General features: G+C 34.4%; 1 protein-coding gene across 12 annotated transcripts in view; it reads right to left on the reverse strand.

Moving 5' to 3' along the window:
* The window catches only part of SATB1 (SATB homeobox 1), a 98,908-nt gene that overhangs the window by 23,527 nt on the left and 50,011 nt on the right, over positions 1-25,370 (reverse strand). For all 12 annotated transcript variants that reach the window (XM_037736386.1, XM_017522215.2, XM_017522217.2 and 9 more), the window contains 3 exons: positions 24,300-24,754; positions 16,700-16,912; positions 8,827-8,982 (listed from right to left, as the gene is read on the reverse strand). In XM_037736386.1, coding sequence (XP_037592314.1) covers positions 8,827-8,982; positions 16,700-16,912; positions 24,300-24,754 — 824 coding nt within the window. The remainder of the gene's footprint in view (positions 1-8,826; positions 8,983-16,699; positions 16,913-24,299; positions 24,755-25,370) is intronic.

Below are 25,370 nucleotides of genomic sequence, written 5' to 3' on the forward strand. Positions count from 1 at the left end.
AAAAAAAAAAAAAAAAAAAAAAAAAAAAAAACAGAAAAAAATGAAAAACCCAATACAGAACACAATCTTTTTTCTCATTTGAATTTTGGTGAAAGTATAAAAATGGAATTTGATGAAGGTTTTTTGATAAAATAACCTGGAAAAAACTAGACAACTCCATTTTTCTAGACACAACTTCTTTTGATTGCATTTTATTTTTACTTAAGAACATCTTAAACACACATACATACCCCAACCTTTTTTTTTTTTTTTTTTTTTAAAAAAAAAAGGGGGGCCTGAAATTTTAGTTACACCACATGTGGTTTTCATTTGTGAAAAATGAACAAGCTGTTTGTGGTTAAACTGTCTAATCGCCTGTTATCAATCTAGCACTGCATTCAAGATTTACAGGATACATCAGCTTCTGTGCCACATTAACTGTAAGGGCGGGGGGGTTGGGAGGAAAAAGGAGGAGGAGAGAGTTTATCCTGAGGAATAATATTTCCAATGCAGCCACACTCGCACTGCATCTGGTTGTGCTGGTAGCGGCAGTTAAATTGAAATATTTCACAGCGTGTGTCAGAAACATGCAGAATGGTAATTATGACAGATCTGATTAAGCCGGAGTGCCACAAGCTCCCTGGCCAGCGCCGGTTGTGCAGGTGTGACCTTGTGCGTGCCTGCGTGTGTAAATAAAATTAATTACAAGCGAGAGGGTGAAGGCTTCAGTGACATCACAAAGCGGAGAAACTCCCAAGGGGGAGACCTAATGGAATATTTTCCCTCAGTCTAATAATACAGTTCATATTGACTTGAGGTAATTAGTGGGATCATTAAAGCAGTTTTCCCGGCGTATTTGGCTGCCTGATCAGATTAGTGAAAATGTTCTTCAGAACAAGCCCTGTGTGGTCTGCCAGAGAGGAGGAAATAAAAAGCAACAAAGCATATTTTGGAATGATAAGCAGCGCTGGACTTTTACTATAGCAAAAAATCTCTACTTTTCTCTGGAGCCGACAGATCTAACTGTCTTGCCCATTTTAATTCTTCTATCCAACTTGTGTATTCTTATACACATTCTGAACTACTTCTTTCATTTCCCCTTTCCCTCTGTTAAATCAGACTGCTTTATCACTAAGAGCCATCCCCAACTCCCCAACAAATCTCTTCTAAACAAGGCAATTTTAAAATTGGGGAAAAGTACCTTAAATGACTGCTTTACTGTTAACTGACAATATGGGACAACTGAGAGAGGCCAAAAAGAAAACAAAAAAAAAAAACAAGGAAAGAAATGCCTCTTAAGATTCACCTGTTAAATAAAAGATTCCTCTCTTATGTAACACATAACAGATTTAAATATTTACTCGAATTTGGACCTCAGAATGGGTTTAACATAGGACGGAGTTGGGGCATGCATTCTTCCAGTTGAACAGAAAACAGAGGCCTCATCAAGAAAAGGGCCGTTTGTTTGAAAATACTCTATTGAGCATGCTCTACCTTGCCACTGGAATATGCCAAGCACTGTCACAGATGGCAGGCTCTGACAGTTCCCATCCGTAGCGTCGATACTCGACAGTTCAGCACAAGATCAGTGACATTCTGTCTCATTAGAACCACGCTAATTATCACAGCTAGTTTCAGGGGAAACCATGTGTTGCAATGGTCAATTTGAAGGAGTCTGTGCATCAACAAACTGGTAATAAGGATCAGACACCTTATTATATGACAGCATGCTGCCTATGATCTGATTTACGGAATCAGAGGCACTGAGGCGGCCGAGGAGGCTGGCAGTTTATGAAACAGTGTGTTTAAACCCAATATCTGAAGCATCCTGGTTGAAAAGGGAATTGTTAAAAAAAATATACAAAGGCAACTGGAATCATTGAATCCAAAATCAAAGGAGAATAGATTTTTCTATTAACATACAGCAGAAGTAGATTAAGACTTAGAGAAAAAAACATCATCAATTCGACAATTGTATGTTGATTCCATAAATGGTTTGAAACTTCTATTTTTACATGTTATGTAGTTATAAATTACAGTTATACGTACACTAATCTTTAAAATATAGGTACATATTTTTAAATTGGTGATCTATGATTTGTGCCATTCTGCCAAGCAAATGGGTTACATATCAAGAAGCATAACAAGTATACTTAGAAAAATGAGTCATCTCTAAGGTTACTTTTTAAGATACATTGACACTCTTGGCAGGGCAGAAAATTTCTATGTTAGATTCATTTTACTGACATAAGTTCTTCCATCCCTCTCTTAGCACCTTTCATTGATGTGAAATTTTAATGGTACAGTTTCTTCCAGAGCTATTTTTCTATTGTCATTTTGCATAAATGCATTTTCATAGCTCATTCATTTCACAGGGTCTTTATTTTCATTTCTCATGTGAGGAAAAAAGAAGATAAAATAAAACCTACCTACATTATCAAAAACATAAAAGACAACTATTGAGACTTTTGAGAAAAAGCACTATCTTCTAACTTGGTAGATTGTTAAAGGATTATATCAGTGTTATAGTTGTGTAATAAGTTTAACTTAATGACACTCAGTTTTAAGATTAATTCCTGTTAGGAGTGAAAACTCGTTGGTTTGCTGTTTTTTGTAGACACCCGAACCTGTCCTGAAGAACTCACTCTTCAACTGCCAAAACTGAATATAGAAGAGCTTCCCAAAACAGAAAACATTATAGAATATTCTTAGTTTACCCTTTTCAGCTTACACTAACATTTTAGGATAAAAGGTGCTCTCAGATTAAAGCAGGCTCTATGAATATATAGTTGGCTTAGCCATGCTTCAGAATATACATGCTGGATTGCTGTAAAGGAACCACTCTTGCAGCGACCTTCCTTTTATTTCCTCACATGATGAACCTCTTTAAAGCTGGCTCAATATTCACAAATTAATTCTCTTCAAATCTGTTCTAAAAATTTTCTTATGACATCTTCTAAAGATGGAGAAATGGGGCTTAATGAGTTATGTCTATATTTGTAACAGTTAAGTTTATTAAGTAGGTCGAAGAGAAAAATATATTTGACTTTCAGTTAATCAATTCTAAATTTATGGGGAAAAGGTGAACATTTTAAATTATTTCAAAGTAGCAACACGATAACCAAAGATCTTCTGTTCATTTTTTAAAAGTAGATAATGCCAAGTGTCAAGGGGATAAATCACCCCTTGACAGGACTTTTTAGCCAAAAATATGATAGGTAAGCAACTGTTCTATTTAATAATTCTGGTCCGCATTGATCAAATCCTAGATATACTAAAACAAACATACTTATTTTTAGAAGGCAGAAATCTGAAAACAATGCATATTCAGATTCACAAATTTAACCAGCTCTTTAAAAATCACATAACATACAATCATGTACCTTCAAACTATTAGATTATGTCAATATTTAAAGACATTAATTTTAAAAGTCCTGTTTGGCGTTCAACTAGAAATATAAAGATACGTCAACATTTTAGAAAACTGGGCTCAATATTAATTCCTCAGATCAAGACATAAGAGATTTTTAGAAATGGCCACTAATATAGAACACCTTAAATAGGAGACTGATGAACTCCATCCACATCCTTCTTACTCAAGAATGGAGCGTAGGCACCTCCAAAGATGTGTGTTAAACTTAACACCGGCAGCCTGCTGAGATGCAGGGACCACACTCTGGGCCATTTTATGTCTCTTCTTGTTTTCCCCACAAATAGTTCTCTTGCCTCTTCCTCTTCCAGGCAAATGGGTCCAGGGAAACCGAAGCTATATCCCCTTCAGGGTGTCCTCCACATTTAGATGGAGAACATGTAAAGGGGTAGTTCTCTTTTTAGAGAGTGACCAAAGAAAGCTTCGTTTGCCCAAGGAAAGGGGCTCTTAGGCCACAATGTAAAGATCCCACAGACTGCTACGAAAAGGGTGTAGCACTGGGAATAACACAAACCATGATTCTCAAATCTGCAGGCCTCCTGTGTGCCTTAAATAGGAGGCTACACAGGTGAACTGTTGGAGCAAAGTCTGTTCCATGAACATTCCAAAAGAATTAATCAGCACAAAGTTACAAACTGAAGTGTAATTTAATTCTAACAAAATAAAAGATGCCTACACTAGCATGCTAGCATACAGAATGCAATGTCAATGGTTCCATGATTTTATTCCTGGATTTTGTCACTACAGATTTATTTTCAGCAATGAAAATTATATTTTTAGCCCTATTTCTAGCCCCAATGATTTGTGACATATGTCTTACTTGCACTTAAGACATTCATTACGAGAATTTCCAAACATAAAGGTCAGAATGATGTTTTCGTTCACCTACAAAGCTAAGGAAAATGGAGGTATTCTTTTTCTTTCTTCCTTTTTTCCCTCTCTTTCATCCTAGGGGCCCTGAATCTCAATGACAAACAAAAGCGACTGAAAAGTAGATGAAAGAAAAGGCTTTAAATTATTTGGTCTCTTCTACAAGTCATGCTATTTCTGCAGAGTCAGAAATGCTCTTTTTTTACTATTAAAAAGCATACCTATTAATCAGCCAAAGTTTTAGCAGCCAGAAAGTACTACAACTCAGAGACTGCAAAATATTATATCAAAAGCATGTTAGTCAAATAGAATTTTCATCAGCTAGTTGCTTTGCCCAAAATAAATATGTTGTTCAATAGACCACTAGAGGAAATCATTTTCTAAGCACAAGTGATGATGCAGCATGGCTCTGTGAAAGCCCTTTACTCTCTTACTGCACTACTGTATCTGCAGGCTCCACCAATGCAAACATGAAAATCAATGTAACAATTCAGTGTACAAGGCAAGGCCTACGGTGCTGCTAATGTCCCCTTGCTGGACACACACCTTAAGTCTCAGGGCTCTCAAGGGGTTTGCTGTGGAATAAAATTAGATTCCAACATCTGCCACCATTAAGGAAAAAATTCCATTTCCATCTCCCATATGAAAACACTATAACCAATGAACAGTAACTGAACCTTGATACCGTAATGGTTATTACCCAAATCAACTATTTTTTTTAAACAGTAAAATTAGCAAATTCTGGTCTCCTAATTATTTGAATGTTATCAGACTAAATGTTTGATAAAATTCCAATATGATTCACTTGGAAAAACTGCTGCTTATTTGAATACCCAGAATATAAAGTGTATTCATTTGTAGCTATTCACATTATGTTTAAAGCTTATCATCTTTTTAAAGTTTGCATTAGCCTGCTTTCCTAACCAAGCACAAAAAGTAGTCCACCTTCAGTTTTTACTTGCATATTTTATTCAGACATTTCTATCAGAGTTAAAAACAATTTCATATCTATTATTCATTGAGGAGACAATACATGTGAAATGGTGGAATCCACATGAGTTGGTTTCTTTTACTGAAAATACTTTGTGCATTAGTCACTGCAGAGCATGCTTTACCTTTTAAAATGGAAGGTATTTATGATACATAAATACGTGATAAATAAATCTCTCATCCATTTGGAGGACTGAACCTCTTGCTTAGCACATTATAAAACGCTACCATTTGGGTATAGTAGCTATATAATTTAAAAGCCCTTTTCCATGCATTGTAGCATGTGACCGTCTATGTTAAAAAAATCCTGGGTTCAAAAGTTAAAATTTCCCAATATTCTAGCACCAATGACACAGCATGGATCAGAGCTGGTTTCCTTTGACTCCTCCACCATGTACACCTACCTCCATTAGGTATGATAAAATCTGGATTCTGAAGGCTCTGTTTTGGTAAGAACCTTGTGTTCCATGAATGTCAATGAAGAAAGGAAAGCCCTCACTGTTTCTACTACCAATAAGTCCACTGTCCTTAATTCCTCTTCCCCAGAGCAGGGTATTACTTTAGTGTTGACGCTGCCCTGAACCCTGAAGACAGTCTAAAACAGGAGAAATGCAAAGAATTTGGAGTTGGCTCTGTTATATTTATTAGTTAAGAAACTCTCGTGTGTAAAATGAAGAAAATAATAGCTCACAAGGTTACTAAATTAATGTAGATAATCTATAATACATGATAGGGTCTAGCACAAAAAACGTAATGGTTAAGTCAACCCAGACAACCAGGGCAAGACACAGAAGCAGATGGAAGTAGATGAGCTGAGACAGAAGTGACTCTGGTTCTTCCTGCTTCACACACCCTTTGTCTTGAGGGGCTGCTGCCTCATTCTGGCAAGCCCTGACACACGTATCTGAGGCCTAAATGTATATACTTTAGAAGCACAAAATTTTGACCATTATAAAAGTCAGTCTGATTTGAAGATTGGTTTTTGTTTGTTTGTTTGTTTTTGTTTTTCTGTTTCCTTCACAAAACATAGCATGAGAACAGAAGCTAAGCAAATGGCCACTTTTCCTGATTAAGTCAGGTTTCCTTTACTAGTGATTCACACAGGTTTTGGATTGTCTCATTTTTTGAGCAATCACCTATCTTTTTGTACATATTTGCATCAACAGGGTAGTGCTAACATTAAACTGAACAACTAAGACAAAACTACAAAAATGCTCTATTAGGACCTTGGAATAAGTTAGAAGTTGAGAATAACTATCCAAGGGAATGAAGTTAATAGTTTGCTTGACTCCCATAGCCCACAGTTGGCCCCTTTAATTTTCTCTCAACCAGTAATGAATAACTAGCTAAAAGCTTTTGGAGTTCTGGAAAACACACCATCACAGAAGATGCCTGCAGTTGCTTACTGACATTGCTGAAATAGAGACCCACCAGGAGCTGTGTAGGACAGAGTACAAAGAGCAGGGATGTTTAAAATGGATTAGAACATCACCTACATGACATTATCAGCCGATTGCTGCTACTGTCTAAACAGCTCCAAAATCAGTAACTCAGCCCAGGACTGGGAGAACCTGAGGTACCATTTAAAAGGATGAAGTCAAAGATAGCAAAGGATCTAAGAATCACAGGGAACAGAAAGAAAAATGGTGGCGGGGTTGGGGGTAGATTGAATTGAATGACAGGTGACAGACAACTAAATACGGTTATTAAAAAGTTTTAATATTAATTTTTGTTTTAATGCTAACCTCTATTATAATAATACATGTCTAGTTTCTCCATTTCGGAGATTTGGGGAAAGTGGGAATGCAGTCTGATTATCACTGATGATTGGACAGGTCGGAACAAAAATGCAGAATCAGAAAGAAAGGCAAGATAATATATATTTAAATATGAGATCCTCATCATAATTAGACTAAATAGCCAAAACAAAGATGTGTGGGGTGGGCAAGTAGGTGGGGGGGGAGGGTAAAGTGAGACCAGGACATTTCTCTTTAATGCGTAGTCTTGGCATGTAAATGAAGACATCTGAAGAAGCACACAGGTTTAAAGCGGCTCTAACATTCTATCATAATTAGAAACATTTCAAGAGCCCTGTAATTTCCAATCAAAATTACAGTAATTTCCGATATACAAGCCATGATTCATGACAGAATTTTACATTCCATGAGAGATTACGGTGGCCTGATGTATGACACGCTGAGTACAGCACTAACATAAACAATTCAGTTTAATGTTTAAACAGCACTTGATGTTTAGAATCTCACAATAAAAGAAACATATTATTGTAGAAATTATCACTTTGACAGTGATTGAAGGGTAGGCAGGCATGTGGCCTATAAAGCTATAATTTTTACAGTCCACAGCTTGAGTTTAATCATTTTTATATAACATTTCCAAGATATCCCTTAAGTATTTCATCAAGCCTATAACTTAAACAAGAACAACATTCTTCTAAAGGAAAACTCCTGTCAGGTAACACTATAAATGTTGATAGAGTATAAGTTTAGGAAAATCTGAAAAGATACTATGTTACAAATATATCAATTATAAATACTCCCATAATTGTATATTTTATCAGAAATTGACAACAGCCAAGCTGTTTTATAAAAGAGGATTCATTAATTATAATGAAAATATACTTGTATAAAATTTCAAGTTGTTTAAATCTTACCTGGAGCCCCTATTTGCCTCTAAATCTCACCTTGATAGTGTTATCAAATCCTTTTTCAAAAGGGAAGAGAATTTAGTGTTCTTCTGGTCCTTTAAGAAGTATCTTTGGCTTTGGAGAAGGGTTTATAGGTAACTGTAAGTTTGTTCATGTAGATGATTCCACTTTTGATGAACACCAATTATTAATATATGACAATTATGCTGATAAAAGACTGTACTATCTATCCTTCTGTTATTTAATTTGGTAGAAATTTACAACTTTTCCAATTCAAGTCTATTCAGCTGTAATTCATCAGAGTTGGACAACTTGTAATTGTAATCAATCTGTGTGTCATGTAGACATCTATAGAAAATTAAAATCATTAATACGCAAAGGTGTGTGTGTGCGTGCCACTTTGTATTAGTAAGTGCACTTAATAGTTGCAGACAGCTGAACTTAGCGCTCACCACTATACCACCAATGCCACACTGGATGGCTGCACTAGAACAGAAGAAACTGTGTAAAGTTCTGTAGTATTTTCATAGGAAAAAAAAGTCAAGATCATCTAAGCAATAATGAAATAATAGTGATTCCGATGATTTATTCTACAACAACATACCAAACTGAGAAACTTACTATGCATTATGATATCCTTCTCAAAATAACTATTAACTGACTTGGATATTTACTATAAAATCCTTGGTCTGGGAAGTGGCTATTAGAAAAAACAAAACCAAGTGCCTATAACCTGAATTTGAATATTGTTTCATTTTAGAGCTCCAGAAATAATCCTAAACACAGAGCCTTCTCCGTGATGCAAGTTCATACTGAAAATACACATTCCTTTTAATGAAAATTCCACAGGCAACACAGATAAACATTCTCAATGCCTAACAGAGGCTCTTACCTGGCTTTTGGTTGCTGCAACCTTTGCAAATAGTGCTTGAGACACTTTAGCACGCTTCATTTCCTGCTGAATCTCATCATAAATGGAAGCATTAATGTTCATGGTATTGTTCTCTGGTTTCCCATTCCTCTCAGTGGCAATAGTAGCTGTTTTCACCTATAAAACATTTTTAACATGGCTGTCATTTTTCATTGGCTAAATTGTTTTGAAGCTTCTCAGGCTCAGCATCCAAACTGGACACTGTTGCTCCTTTTATGATCGAGGTGATCAACAGTGCAGTCATTCAACAATAGTTATTGCCCTGAGATCAGATTGCTTAAGTTAAGGAAGTCATATTGTCACAGGTGATTGCATCTGTAATACGACAGCAAGTGCCAGCTGACAACCAGGAATTATAATGCCATAAAGTAAGTTTTCTGGAAAACGAAATAGTTTCAAAGACTTGAAAACCCTAAACTAATTGTCTCCAATTACCTTCCATTGCAATCCTAACAAAGGAAATTCACAATTAAAATCATAATGCACAGTGCCGTAGCTTCACTGGTTGCCCGGTGCCTAACAGACAATTGTATCACTAATAGCTATTACATAGTATGGCCTTTTTAATTTTAGACTATTTTTATGCATCTTCCTCTTATGTTTCATTTTAAAAATCTTCCATAACAAAGCCATTTGCAGAACTGCATATTTAAATCTTCTATCCATCCATGAAGCAGGTAGAGTGCCTTGCTTAATTATCATAAAGGCTGGTTGCATTTTACATGTGCATGTCCAAGCTGTTCTGTATAATTATTTCATCTTTTCCTGGCACCCCGTATATAACTATTTCCTTTTGACTTGTCAAACCAGACAGTAAGATAATGTTTCACAATATTTAAGAAAATATTCCTGTGTCATAAAATAATCAGTGACTTTACTAATATATTCAAAAAAGTACAATCTGAGTGAAAAATCATATCAATGTCTTTGGTAATAGTGATAAGCAGATATCTGCAGGAAAATACCACAAAATTTTAGGGGAGAAATTCAAATCTCAACTTCAAAATTTACTATTATTCATTTTAAAAACTCCAAATTTATTTTTTATTATGCAATAGTATGAACTAGCCTGAAAAATTTACATAAAAATCATGTAGCTGATTTTTTACTGGGAAATTGATGAAAATATAAATGAAAAATTACTACAGATACAAAACCATGTTTCTTCTAGCAAACTGATCCTTTAAGGGACTCCTTTCTTTGGGTACTTTACACAACCCAGGTTTCTATCCTCTAGAAACTTATCATCCTGGACAATTTCTCACATAAACCATGAAAACAGAAAATGAAGTACACCGCAGAATAAACAAATGATTTTTTTGGCTTTAATGATACAGCCTTTGAGTCAAGTTGCAGGTCTTTAAGATTTATTTTACTCTGTTCCTAAAATATTTGATGATTCAATTCTCTGTACTTAAAGCATAAATAGGAGTCCCCTTTGAAATGTGCCTGCTGAATACTAATTTCTAGCCAATTAGCAAAATAATTCGCCTCTTGCTTATCTTGAGAAAGTAGGTAGATGCTTCCACCATGATATTACCTTCCAAGCATGGAAAATATAATGCTGGGAAATAGTCGGCCCGCAGGCCTGAAGAGGACATAGCAGGTAAGGCAGGACAGGTGACCAGAGGTTGGGCCTCCTCTCCGGAGTTCTCCTTCTAGCTTTGTGACTCTAGTAAGCAAGGGCACTCATAGAGATATATTAATGACTGGAGGCCACTAGAATACATACAGGGCTTTGAAGCAATAATCTGCTAAACACCACTTTAAGAGCCAGAAGAGTGAACACATTACCATAAATTGCCTACAAAGTTGCTTTGGTGAGACTGGAAACTTTGCTCTGGGGTGGTCTTGCTTTGAGGCAGAAGGACAGATTTGATCACCCCATGGGGTCCTTTTTAATACCTATTTTTTTTCTCACTGCTTAAATGAAAGAGAAAAGAAAAGCCATTTCAATCGCTTTGAAAATTGAATGTTATGGAAATGGGGGCACCAAGTCCAGGGCACTGAAGAAACAGATCCTTGGTAGCAATCTGCTAAGCAATAGTTAAAAGAACAAGCTTTGGAAAGTTGGTGTTTCAATCTGTCTTTAAAATAATTTTCATTCTTTTGTAAAAATGATGTTTAAGAATTTATCTTTGAGATGGGCTATAATCATTTGTTTCAACCCTGTGACTTTGTTTCTAAAAACTTCTTTGGTTAATTTTTCTGTATTATTATGAAGCAATTACAATCAAAAAGCAAGAATTCTAAATTATCTTAAAAAATGACTTCCTAGTAGCCAACACAATCAGAACAAAAATGAAAAAGAAGTATACAAAAAAAATTTTCTTTAAAAAAAAAAAAAAAGAATGTGAGGGTAAAACTTTAACAATTACAAAGTTAAAAAGTATCTCTGTATTACTCATTTAAAAAATATTTAGAAAAGCTCTTCTTTACCATCTTCTTGGCCCAGATATGCATCTTATCATAGATAAGCTATTAGAATTCTAGAATCACATTTTTTTCCCCTAAACACAAGCCATTGCTTAAGGGAAACTGACTTGGACAGCTTTTCAAAAATATGAAAGCTGAATTTTTCCCCAGGTAAAAATGGAAACAAAAATCTTTTATACCTCATTCTACTAAGTACTATTTTAGCTTAGTACAAAAAAAATCTTCTTTAATCCTGGTTTAGCTTTTAATATTATATCACACATTAAAATTCATAAAGTAGTTCATTCCAGGCAAAACAAACTACTGTTCAGCTCTTCTCCGCAAATAGCACAGGAGGTAAAATAAATGCAGTTGCTTTCAGAATAGCTTTTATCAAGGTAGGGTGTACTACTCCATTATTAAGGCGGCGCCGGGGAAGTAGTTAAGAATTGGAGCTTCTACTACTTACCCTCCCATGTGGGGAAAGGGTGCAGTACTAGGGTCTTTTAATTTTACTAAAATTGTGCAACAGAACACACATTTTTCCATGAAAACTCTATTTGGCTTCTTCATGGATTGCTAAGTACATCAAATCATACTTTTAGATTACACAAAATGAACTCTACTTTGGCCTTGACTGGTGAATGCACTACTCTGATGCATGAGGAACTGCCTGCAAGCACAGTGCTTTTATACAAACAAAATTAAAGTGTTACGCAGTTTTAATAACTGTGATAACAAACACCGACACTTATTAGTTATTTATTACATGCCAGACATTGTATTAATGTCCATTAACTTCTTAACATGCATAAGAGCCCCAAGGAGGTATTATGATCGCCTCATTTTAAAACTGAGGAAACTTAAAACAAACAGGTTAAACAATTTGTTGGTGGGGCAATGCTGAGATCTAAACTCAACTAGAAACCACAAAGTTATTTAGAGTTCATGACATTACATGGGCCTTCTTTACTTGAAAAAATTCGTAACTTTTAAAACACGCTGGACTTGCTTTTTGGTGGCCCTTTGATAAATCTAGTTCATTAATGTCTAATTTTTAATAGCTATTGACTTTTAATATTAAAATCTAATCTGATTTTACTTTTTAGGATATAAAAATTATAAATGTTTTTAATGAAAATAAGAAATGTCCTATTCTATGGATGCTTATTGGTAAGGGAAATATTTCCCACTTTCAAACTTTAATATATTAACACTGTCTTTAGCACCATGGTTTAATATTTTTAGATATTTCTTTCTTTCCAGGAACAGTATTAAATATTTTCCAAATCTAGACTTTAATGAAAGTCTTCCAGCTTTTAAAAGATGACAATTAATGGGAAGCAGTTTATAAGCACATAAGCAACATCTTAAAAAAGGGATTCATAATAAATAAATTTTTTACCAAGTGTTAAGTTCCTTCCTGTAACTGAACCTGAAATCAAGATGAATCTACGTTCCATTATATCGCAGAGGGATTTGTTGTAAAGAGACAGAACAGTGCAACTACCAGATTAATCATATACTCTTTATATTAACTTCATAAATTTTCTAAAGTATTGTTAAAAAATATGACATTTTTAGTAGAAACTAAAGAATTAGATAAAAAGATGTAAAAAAAAATGAAGAAAAAAGACGTGTAATTCATGTAAAAGCTATAACTTAATAATTATATGCTTTCGAACAGTCTTCATGGAAATAAACTGCTAAATTAATTTAACTCCAAAAGTCACACACAGTAAAATGCACAAATAATAAAAAAAAACACACACATACCCCTAAGGTAGAAATCATCACTTAAAATTCTGTAAAATATATAATTCTCAGAAAATAATCATGAATTATTATTATTGACAAAATTCCTTTAATAAACTCAACAGGAAAACTTTCAAAACTTATAGTGAAAAGAAACCTTAAGACCAAGGAGCTTGGGAGGCCTGGGTTCTTCCAGATATTTTTCATTAGACCAAAGTTTAAAAGGGGCTGTTTTCCCCGCAATCCCAGAAATTCCACTGTCCAGTCTTCCATAGATCATTTGTCAAACAAGTGATTTCATGAGGACAATGCTCTAGCACACACTCCTCTTCCCATTCTAACAATAAAACCTTCCATCCTCTATGACAGACTTGATCTCCAAGTTTCACTTTTCCCTTCCTAAAATAAGTTTGCTTATATTCTGAGGAGGTGGCTTGAAGTAGTGGAAGGAGCAAGAGGCTTAAAACAGGATTGGAAAACTCTGAATAAACCTTAAACTTGTTTTTCTCATTTTTCTCCTAGGGAACGGTTGGTTGAAGATTCAATGAATTAATGCATTCAGCTGCTTTCAGAATAGCTTTTATCAAGTCAGGGTGTGAATCATTATCAGGTGCAAAATAATCTTATTTGTTGAATTAGAGCATGTAAGTTGTGAAAACACGCATGCAGCAACCAGGTCTGGCTCAGAGCCTATAGCCCCAGGCAGAGGACCAAGCACCGGGCATAACTGCCTTTACCGGAGCACAAGGGACACCTCTGCGTAGGAGGCATCTCACCTGGACTGGGCCATCAAGGAGCTTTCGTGTTTCCTGAGGCTGGGTGTCCCCAAGTGGGGCCTGACTAGCCAGAGAAGTTCTTTCTTGAAGATGACTTATAATCTAGGTCCTTGTTATGGTATGCCCCAGGGGCACTCCAAAATCATATTCTGTTATGTTTTACACTCTATAAAGAGCTGGAAGAGAATCCAGTTTCCTAGGCCTTAGGGGGACTGGGTCTTCTGTGACCACTAAAGGCCTCTGCTTTTAACATGTGGTTCTTTAGAAAGAAATCAGGTTTCAGGTGCAAACCAAGCCCAAGATTTGTCTCAAAATAGGTTTCAAATCTCTTCATTTTGGGAGAAATGAAATGTATACTGATTTCTCATGGACTCCTCTTTGGCAAAATGTAACATTTAAAAAGACAAAATTTTGCAGTCTGTGTGTCTGTGGTTTTCTCCAGTTTTCCTTCATTTTAACTCATTTTTCATATGCATACTGGTTCCAGTTTAAGCATTATTTCATTATTTCAACTGTTTAAGCATTATTTCATTATTTCAACTGCTACAAGACAGTATTAATTCAACTGCTCTGTAACATGTTTTTCCAAATCCAAAGTATTCATTTTGCATTGACAATACCTTCAGTACGTTAAGAATTTCTTAAAATTTAATTCATTGATTCATGGTTAAAGGAAAGAATGTGAATAAACTGGTAGTGATCTCTATTATATATAAATAATTTAAAGATTTATATTATAGCAGCAAAATAAAATTACATACACACTTATCAGTTAATCATTTTGGTGTCTGGTTAGATGGCCAGTAATACTGCATTAATAGAAATGTTTTCTTTGAAAGAGTTTCCCACTAAGAATCTACATAGTGTATATACTGTATATGTTCATCATTGGCTGAATACCCTGGCTATGGGCTTGGTCTCAACTCCTCTTCAGAACAAATACAGCTAAGGGTAGCTCAACCAGTTAATAATTTGGGAAAAATAAAACATATTTTCCATCCCAGCTTATCAGCAGATAAAGCCTTTAAGCATACATATAGGAAAGTTATCCAATAGTATCTTAACAGCATATGAAAAGAAATATCACTTAGTAAGAACTGGTGTAACTTTAGCTCACTAAAAAACTTGATGAGTAACAATACCAAAATCACATTTGGAAAATAAATAAAACCATTAGAGTCTTAAAAAAATTAGAAAACAAAAGCTGTATTAAGGAACCACAAAGTCATATATCTGGCTATTTTTTTTTTTTTAAAGCAGCTCAATGTTGAATGAAGTTCATACTGGTCTTAAGTAAGCCATTCTTTTATTGGTATAGCAGATTAAGTGGTAAGTAAAGTAATTCTCTGCTCAGAGTTCTGTCTGTGATGACTTCCAGAGCAAAGTTAACAGTTAACTGATAAAGGTGTGTGTATTAACACTAAACACCACAGGAAAAGTACTAAACTAAATTACTTTATTTCATTTTGTACATTTTTTCTCTTTAATCATTCCTAGAAGTCATAGTTTATCTTTTCTCTTTAACCATTCTTAGAAGTCATATTTTTTATACATAAAGAATTCCTCATTCTTTATCTTAGGGAATATTTTAGAGAAGCCTTTACAGATCAAATTCCATAACTGTGTGTGTGTGGGCAGGTGGGTGTGTACGTATGTATACAGATGCCATGCTTTTCTCCTAAAGAAGCATGACTTTTTAAATACACAATTATAGCAATGCTTTCCTTATAGTCTGTTCCTATAGGCATCAAGACCAGATTGATTTTCATTAAATAAAATAGCAAAAATGGATTTTTGTGACATTTCTAAAAAATAATCGTTTCAGAACCTTATGATAAGCAGTTTAAAGTGGCTAAATATTATATTTATTTCTTATTTATGGAGTATCTGTAGCACTTTCATTCTTTAGTGTTAGATGGGTTTTTTCTAGATTTCTATACATGAAAATGTACGATTACTTTCTACTATTGATGAAAATAAAGTAACATCAAGACACAATTTCACTGTGACATTGTCATACAAATATTTGAACTTTTTCTTCTATGTTCAATTTTTATCCAATTTTAGCTGACCTTATTTTTAAGAACTGTAAATGTCACAAGCTAAACATATAAGAAAATATATTTGCTTGTGGTTTTGAGTCTAATACACTAACTAGCAAACTTTTATCTAATGGTTTGTAATGCAAATTGAATTACTGAATTTTAACAGTTATGAGGTTACTTTTTAAACTTAGTTTAAAAAAACAACAATACAGAGTCACATACCCAAAGTTACCTGGAAGGCGACTTTCTTTCCTAAAAAGTACAAAAATTTAAAGAAAGAGAAAATGTGCCCATATCTTGCAATATGGATAGAATTCCTTATCAGCTCCATTTAAAGTTGCCTTCAAGGATTTTATTAAACTTAATTATGAAAGATTACAAACGAGATGGTGTGTAATTGGTACCAGCTGCAGTTCGTATTGGAAAGTATAAATACAAATGAAATTACTTATTTTTATTTATTTACTATTCAAACGGCGATTCTAAAACTAGTTGGGAAAAAACCGACTTTATTCTTTTTCTACTGAGTTTAAAATACTTCTTAATAACAATAGTAGAGACAAATATCCCATTTAAAGACTACTTTCACCACCAAATAACCCAAAGAAAGAAGGAACACAAAGCAATTTTCTTCTCTCTAATTAGTAGCTTATTGTTTTTATATCAGAATTAATGATTTGGGACCAAATTCTCCTCAAGCAACTCTATGAATTTAAAAACATCTAAATCTATGTATCTATCTATCTAATTTCTTACTGAGATTCTTCCTCAAGCATTAAAAAAAAAAAGAAAAGAAAAAAAGAAAAAAGAAAAACAAAGGCAAAGAGGAAAGGGAGACTGCACCTGGGGAGGGCGGCTGGGCGGTGTGCTTATCAGTGGGGCAGGACCCATGGCTGAAGCAGCATTCAAGCTCCTTTCCCTTTCGTCCTGGTATATTCGGTCTCTTTCCGCTTCTGGTAACTGCAAGAAATTCTGCATAGCCCGAAGGTTTACCAGCAAAGACTGGGATGCAGTCTTGGGATCCTCTTCCTTTCGGAGGATTTCTGAAAGCAAGCCCTGCAGGAAATGAAAGGCACAGGGTGAGCCTGCTCCCCTGCTTTGCCCAGCCAGCGGTGATCCTTCCCTTTTCTTTTCCACTCTGTTTAGAAAATGAACAGTCAGAGGCATTAATTCTGCATAGGAATATATTAGTTACAATTGAAGTGGTAGAGAAGAGAGCCTCAATTGTATTCTTAATTTTATTAAGCATCTGCTTTACATATAACATAAACTGAAACTGCCTAATTGGTCTCCTTCCTTTGAGTAGCTTAACTTGCCATGAAATCTTTCACAGAAAGACGATCCAGGGAAGTTAAGAATAAATGAAATCCTCATAATGCAACAGCATTGAACTGTATAGTTCTCAAGCTGCCTAGACAAAGGCAGTGGAATGCCTACAGCCCAATATGTAAAGATACAAAGCCATTTCTAGAGAAGTAGAACTTTCAAAGAAAATACCAGAAAATGAATTTTAACATATTAGAACAAAGATTATTACTAAATCATCACCTAAGGTTTATGTTGTATTTTCACAGGCAATGTTTAAAATTATTCCTTATACTTCAACTTATCAAAGTACATGACACCACATGACCCTTTCAATTTACCAATTACAGAGAACCTCACTGACTATCACAAATGATTCTAAATACTATCTTGCTGTATTATACCGTTAGTTAATGGGTTTAAATTTTGAACTTTAAAAACCATAGATAAGATTTGAAATACATTAACTACTTTTCAACATTGCGAAAATCCATCATAGCATGCCAAGAAAAGAATATCAAATTCTGTAATTATCAAATTTCTTAGGGAATAAAAATTGTTATTAGTGATAGAAGAAATTAATAAACCATTAGAAAACTCTTAAGGTGTCTTCCCCCACCCCCACAGCAGAACATCAATTTTCAACTATTGTTTTTAACTTTTGGAAGAACTCTTTCAAAAATAGGTGGTTTTCCCTATTGTGTTTAAGACATAATATGAAACACAAGTATGGGAAAAATTTCTATTTTATAAGGGCTAAGCAGCCCTTCTCTCTTTAATCTTGTACATGAAATAACGCTTAGAATAGCAAGAGATATTTCATGTCTTCACTTAGCCAGAATATCAGCTTCAGAATAAAATTTTGTCAAGATTTCTATATAAATTGCAAATCTACTTTCCAATATCCTGCAGAAATGGTTAAAGGTATATTGGGGAAAGGAAGGTAAGTTGTCATGTTCAACAATGGAGCCCCAAGGTTAAAACATTTCTGTTCTTTTCATGGTTTGTTAGAAGTGCAAACCTGGTTTTGTTCCCAAATTTAAGGATAATATACCATACTGCCTAAATGTAGCAGTTAGGTGCAGACAATACAAAAATACTGATACTTTTTAAGTGATTTACAAGCCGGTATTTTAAAAAGCTTTTAACAGGTGCAGAAGGCTTAAGAGTCCATTTTAAAGTTGTCTCTCACTTAGTCTCTTACAGGTAAAGCCTAAGAATTGGACCTGAACTTTCGGTTTTACCCTAAGAAATGTGACTGAAGTATGAAGGGCGCATGTCCTTTTACTTAGGATACTAACGAGTAATGCTGCAACTGTGTCTACACAAGCGCAAAACATCGAGTCAATTTAACTAAAATTCAGTCAAACAGGCAGTCAATCATCCAGCTATTTAATTTGCACAAGGCCAACTAATTAGATTGACTGCTTTTGATGTGTCATACTGAAAGTAAAACATTCAGGTCTCAAAAAAAAAAAGTTTGAAAATGGGTGTAAAAAATAACCTTTGCTCTTTACGCCTCTCCACCAAATGCTATGTCTTAAAAAATGTGCTTGACAAAGCAATATATTATCAACTACACTAAAATGGATACATGCAAACATCAGTATAAACACAATATGCTACAAATTCCTTGAGTATAATAATCTAATATTCACTTTCATCATCCCAGCACAATGCCTATCACATAAATGCTTGATAAATATTCACTAAATGGATTGATCATGTGTATGCAGACCACAATGGAAAAAAAGTCACAAATAGGTGATAGAACTTAAGAACAAGATGTGCTACCCATGAGTGAATTCTAGTGGTAGTTATTAGCAATCATTTGGGCCTACAGTGAAAAGTTCTGTGGCATTTTGTTTATCCTAATTGTCTAATAATTAAAAAAATTAGATTAGGGCAAAAGATAGTTATAAATATTTAGGATGTTATTTGGGAAACTTGAAATTAGATATTTAAAAATCCCAAATAACAAAGTAATATATCACATATTTCTATCAAAAATATTTCCTGAGGCAGCAGAGATCTATAGTGAGAAAATCAAATACAGGAAAACATACAAAATAATACTCTTTCTCAAGTCTTGCTAGCATAAGACTAAATCATTTCCGTATGGCTTAGACTGGAAGATAGCATACTACTTGGGAGAAAATTTTAAATGTTCTCTATCTATATTTTGATGTTAGTGTGACTTCCTATTTGAGCTTACAAGCGTTTTTAGGGGCAAAGCATTTTACTTCCACTTACATTAATTATTCTACTGGAACAAAGTTTTTTGTTTGCCAGAAATATGTGGAAGGTGTAAAGTGATGTTTCAAACTCTCAAACACTCAAGAGCCAATGTAGTATTTGGCTTAAAGAAGCCAGTGTAGATAGTCTCAGGTGTTTTAGAAACCTTCTGGGGTTTTTTTTTTTTTTTTTTTTTTGGCCCAGAGCTTTCAATGAGGGGAGTGCCCCCTGGTGGAAATGCTTAAAAATATTGTCAGAAAACATTTTTATTAGTTATAATTACTAAAATAATAATAATAATGTCACTTTAGAATAATTTTGGATGCAAAATAACTGTGATCAGATCCTAGATATGGGAATGCATGTTTTGGTCCTGTTCAGGTTGTTGTTACTTAAATAGCTGCATTCTTATTTACATGCTGAATTCAAGATATATGTGGTCACCATCTCCTATTTCCTACAGTTGAAGATATAGTATAGACTTGCCAAGGTCATTTGTAGTAACGCCTCACACAGTGGACAATAAGAGTGACCTTTTACCAAAAATGCTTCACGCTAAAAAACAGTATACCAAGGCCATCAGGTACCTTATTTATGTCATAGAATATGTGAAACATCAGGACAAAAATATGTCATCAGTAACATGAATCAATGGTGCTCAACAAATTTAAACTAAATAAAATCATTAGTCATTCTTGTGTCTGAAAAGAACCTGAGAACTTGTAATGTTACGTAGGAAGTAGGAAGTTACCAGTACCTCATAAATATTAATTTATTGAAAACGAGAAGCTGCCTTTCACTAGGACTTCACATCTTACCAATAATTAGACGTGTGCTATATATATGAAAAGATAAAATTATTTTGCATTGTCATTACATAGTGGTTAAGTGACAGTTCTATTTTTTTTTCAACTGAAGAATAAATTTACTGCTGAATTCCTAAACCTGTTTTTACATTCCAAAAACAGTTTACAAGTTATTATAAGTAAAATTCATTAGTAATTGTAAAAGAAAGAAAAAAACCTCCAACAAATATTATCAGTATTTCCAAAAGCTAATTATGAATTCTTTAAAACAGCAGATAAGTGAAAGAGACTGCCAATCTGAACAAAAAGACTGTCTGGCCTCCCGTTTGTCTCCTCTTTGAACATAATCAGTGATTCAAATAGATTTTATCAGCTTCATGGAACTTCAAAGCCCTCAAAAAGAAAATATGATTTGATGTAACCTCCCTCTTAAAAAGAAAATACATAGAATATTCTTCAAGGCTACCTGCCTCTGTTGTTTGGTGAATTTTTAATCACATGTCCAGGTGAAAGACAATTTTCAAACTCCACCTACTACCTTGGACTCATGCCAAGTAAGTTGTAAGTAGACACATTTATCTCTTGTCCTTTGGCAGGCAAACCAGAGAGCTGTCATGTTGGGGTAATAGCAACTTTTTACCTTTTATTCAATAGAGATATGGATAGTGGACTTTTTCAAAATTATACTGTGAAGAATTATAAAAACATAGTAGCAATTTCTGTTATACTTAAGCAGGCAAATTTCTCTCCACCACATAATTTACAGAACTCAAATTCAATAAAACATTACATGATGGTCCATTACTGTTATCAGTTTTGAATAATCCATCTTCATTCTTTATTTTACTGGAAATTAAAGTATACCAAAGACAAGGGGAGGGAGAAGAAAAAGGGAGTAAAGGCCACAGAGTAGGATTAGAGTTAAACTCTACGTTTTATTCTTTTAAAAATTAAAGGATATTAAAGAATGTATTTGAATGTAACAGAACCTTTAAATAGAAATAAGATAGAAAAGTGAATTGAAAAGCATAAATCTAGAGGCTTTGGCAACTACTTTTAGCCATAGGTTTCCATTAAAAAGACATCAAGTAGGCATAGCTGAATGAATGACATATGCTAAAAGCTGGTATATTCAACAGCAATTAAAGAACATATGCCCATCAATTCAGAAGGGGAAAAATTCCTTAAAACAAGTAATTATATAAATTCACCATAAATTTTCAGAAAAGGTAGACTTAAAAAAAATAGTCATATGTGAAACTCATAAGAGAGGGTCATGTGTTAATGTAGAGGACTCTATTAAGATGATGAGAAAATTCTCAAGAGTTAAAACATAAGACCCAGGATTTTAAAGTTATACAGAGCTGTCAATGACTAAAAGAATTCTCAATTCATAACAGTGTTATCTATCCTATTAATGTTTTAATGTGACCTTACCATATAACTTTGCATTTGTATGTATATATTTAACATTATTTTTTTTAAACTTGGAATTGCACATTGTACTAGGTGCACACAAATGTGTGATGTGTGATTGAACTCTGCAGAGCTCCTTGCCTATACATATGCATTAGCATGTGTATTTTCGTACCCCACACTCACACCATATCCTGACTCTGCACCTGCTTTTATTGAAATGCATACACTTTGAAATAAACACACTACATGCAGTCGTTCGAATGCATAATCATTAAAAAATAAATGCAGCTGTGTATGTATGTATGTGGTTTTTACGAATGACCAATGAAAATACATTCATGCCTACATGTGCAAAAGCTAGTTCTCAAGGAATTAATATTTAAATATACGTATAAATTTCCTCTTAAGTCAAACAGCTTTAAATATGGCCCTACATCTACTTTGACTGAAAAGTACCAATTATCAATATAAAGCTTTAAAACCCCTTCATAATCCAGGGCACCAAATAATTTTTTTGTAACAACTTTTTTCTAAATTGGCTATTATTAATAAGGAGGTATCTATAATCAAGCTGTACAAGGTTTTCATTCTCTCACCCTCAGAAAAATTAAGTCACTGTTTTTGATATTAACCACAGAGATGATTACCTTTTCAAAGAGATTAATATGGTATAAAAGAGAAAATTTTGCCTTTCTTCTAGTAACAAATCCTGTAGCTACTGTGGAATTTGTCCTTTTAAGGACCAAAACCAAAACAAATGGCCAACTGCTCATAATGATGTTACAGCTACTGGCTGTACCCAAGAGAAGAAAAGCTGTAATGATGGGTGGCAACTTTATCCTCATTTCTCCGAGTTCTACCCTCTTAGCATTCTTCACTATATAAAGGACACTTACTTAGTGCTTTAAGAAATAACTGCTCAATTTTTAAAACACTTACCAGTAACTGTATATATACATATCATTTGTGTCTATGTCATGATGTCTTTGTGGGCTTTTAACTCAATTCAAAAAGCATTATTGAACTCTTATGCAGAGACTTTTTTTTTTTTGACTAGGAGGGGGAATTATTAGTAGTTACTATATTTACTAAAATAAAGAATGCTACCAGAAACAGGAATACCTAGAGGGTTGACTTTTGAGTCATTCATTTTCAATAATTATCCCCCAACTGAATACAGGTGTCATATTAAATGTACCAGCTAATAATGAACACTTTTTTTAAGCTGTAAAGATATGGAACTAGGTAAAACCATATAATTTTAACTTGAGACATAGCCTTGTGCAACTGCCCTTTTAAAAACAGGCAAACGTACAAAAAACAGATGAATCAACTGAAAACAAACACTGAATTAAAGGCTTTGTCAGGTCTCCTACTCCCAATCTAGTTAAGACAAGCCAAAAATAAGTCACAGCTGGGATTCTCCTAGGTATGGAAACTCTGCCAACTAGGAATTAATACTAGATTATTTCTGTACCAGAATTTTATTCTTTTAATCATGTAATAAACAAAATAACTTAAATATGAGAGGAAAATGTGAGTCAGGACCAAAAACAAGATAAACTGACAAAAGAAAGAACAGTGGTAAAACAAAAAAGTTGAAAAGACATAATGTCCTCATTCTAATCCAAGTTATGGTTTTTTTTATTTTTGGTGTACCTGAGCCAAAATTAAATACCATATATATCATGTATCACACTAGTTTCCAAACAAAGAAAAAAATTCTCATTCACAGTTCAACAGAGTCAATTTGTTTAGGGTTTCTCAAATACTTTATCTTATGACCTCTCATATATATCACTTTTTCTCCATGACTCTCTTAAACATCTTCCATGCTGATAGATAATATCGTCACAGGAATTGGCCCAGGAGGACAAAGGTGTGCACATTGGGTGTATAACTGGATAGTAAGATCTCTAAAAATGGGTCTGCAAACTAAGGCCTGCCAGCCACACTTACTCCATGGCCTGTTTTGTAAATAGTTTTACTGAAATACTACCATACCCACTGCCATTCATTTACTGTCTATGGCTGCTTTATTACTCCACAGTGCGACAGAGATTTTATGTGCTTCAAAACTTAAAATATTTACTATCTGGTCAATAACAGAATAAAGTTTGTTGATGCCTGGTCTAGAGAATGAAGTTTGGAAGACAATAACATGAGAGAGAGCACAAAGCTTAGAAGCATATTAATGAGTCATATAATCTTTTTCCAAAATGGCTGCTTAGAATTAAGTGGATTATTGCTCCCAAGGTATCAAAGACAACAACAACGATGTAGAACTTTAACAGGGAACATTTATATACTTAAGTCTGATATCAGTAGAACATGAGCCTTAACCAAGTCATGAAACTCTTCTTAACCATCTACTACAAACAGTTTATGATTCCATTACATAAAAGCATAGGTAATGCCAGTTTAAAATATGTTTGACATTTAATTCGTCTCTCAAAGCCCCTGAATTGGGAACAATCTGCACATAGGTTTCCCTTGTTTCAGAAATATCTCATAGGAAAAGGAGTGATAAAATTGAGGCACTGCCAGGAATAGGTAATATGATCACATCAAGAGAGAGAGAAAATGTTAGTACAGTAAAAGAATAAACTTTGGTTATAGATGGAACTAAAGAAAGAAAAGAGGAGACAGCACAGAACCATTTATGAAACACAACTGACCTGAGTTCTGTTAAAAGCCACACGTGCAAATACTGCCTGGGAGATTCCTGCTCGTTTCAGTTCATCGCGTACCCACTGGTAGATTTCGGAAGACACCTCTGTGTTGGTTGAAACCTGCTGCTCCAAAGGCTTATTCATAGATCTACTGACAGGGGGAGGGTGGTTCAAGTACTGTTGGTTTAAGGACTGCTGGGCTAAAAGTCTATTCACTGCATACTGCTGGTTCAGCAGCTGAGCCATCACCAGCTGCTGGTTGACCAATTGAGGACTGATAGGCGTTGATACGAGCCCAGGGTGCAGGTTTGGAAGAGGGGTCCGGACAGAGGGCTGACTGCCATGGGATAGCTGTGCAGGGGATGGTGGCTGCTCGGCTGTGTTCCCTGGAACCGGTTGCTGGCCAAAATTGACATGATTGGCGCCTTGCTGGGATAGCTCAGAAAGACTATCCATTTCAACTAAAGTGGACAAAAAGTGAAATCACATTCAGCCAACAATGACTGGCATTGATAAAGATTTCTAATCACTTCCTAAATTTAAAAAAGGGGAGGCTCAGGGCGTAAGTTGCAACTTACCAGGTTGTGTTTTTGCTCTCCTTTTCTGAAAAATTCTATAAACTTTGGAAGTGGGACAGCCCTTCTAATCTCATTTTTAAAATGTGGTTTAGATTTAAGGCATAAAATCAATTATACCAAATTCTTTCCAACTAGTTGTTCACTCTCACTTATTATCCCAAGAAGGTTTATAAGCAACAATGTTTTAAAATGGCTTCTAAAAGAATGTCATTTGCTTAATGACGACTATAAACAGTGAGCTAAGAAAATAAGCTTATAATAAGCAACTAAAAAATGTACAAATATATTCTCATGATATTCATTACCTTTATACTCTAGGAAAAAGCATGACATAAAATGTTACCTACTTTCAATTTTTACCTAGCAGTGAATAAAAGGAGTCAATGTAATAAATAAAAGTGGGTACAATGACCGTAATAAAGGAATGTATATTGAACACTGTGCTGAATATCTTACATGCCTTGTTTCACTGTTTCATTTTAATTCTAACCATCATGGG

The sequence above is a fragment of the Cebus imitator genome, unplaced genomic scaffold, assembly GCF_001604975.1.
Source record: "Cebus imitator isolate Cc_AM_T3 unplaced genomic scaffold, Cebus_imitator-1.0 Scaffold24, whole genome shotgun sequence".
Lineage (NCBI taxonomy): Eukaryota > Metazoa > Chordata > Mammalia > Primates > Cebidae > Cebus > Cebus imitator.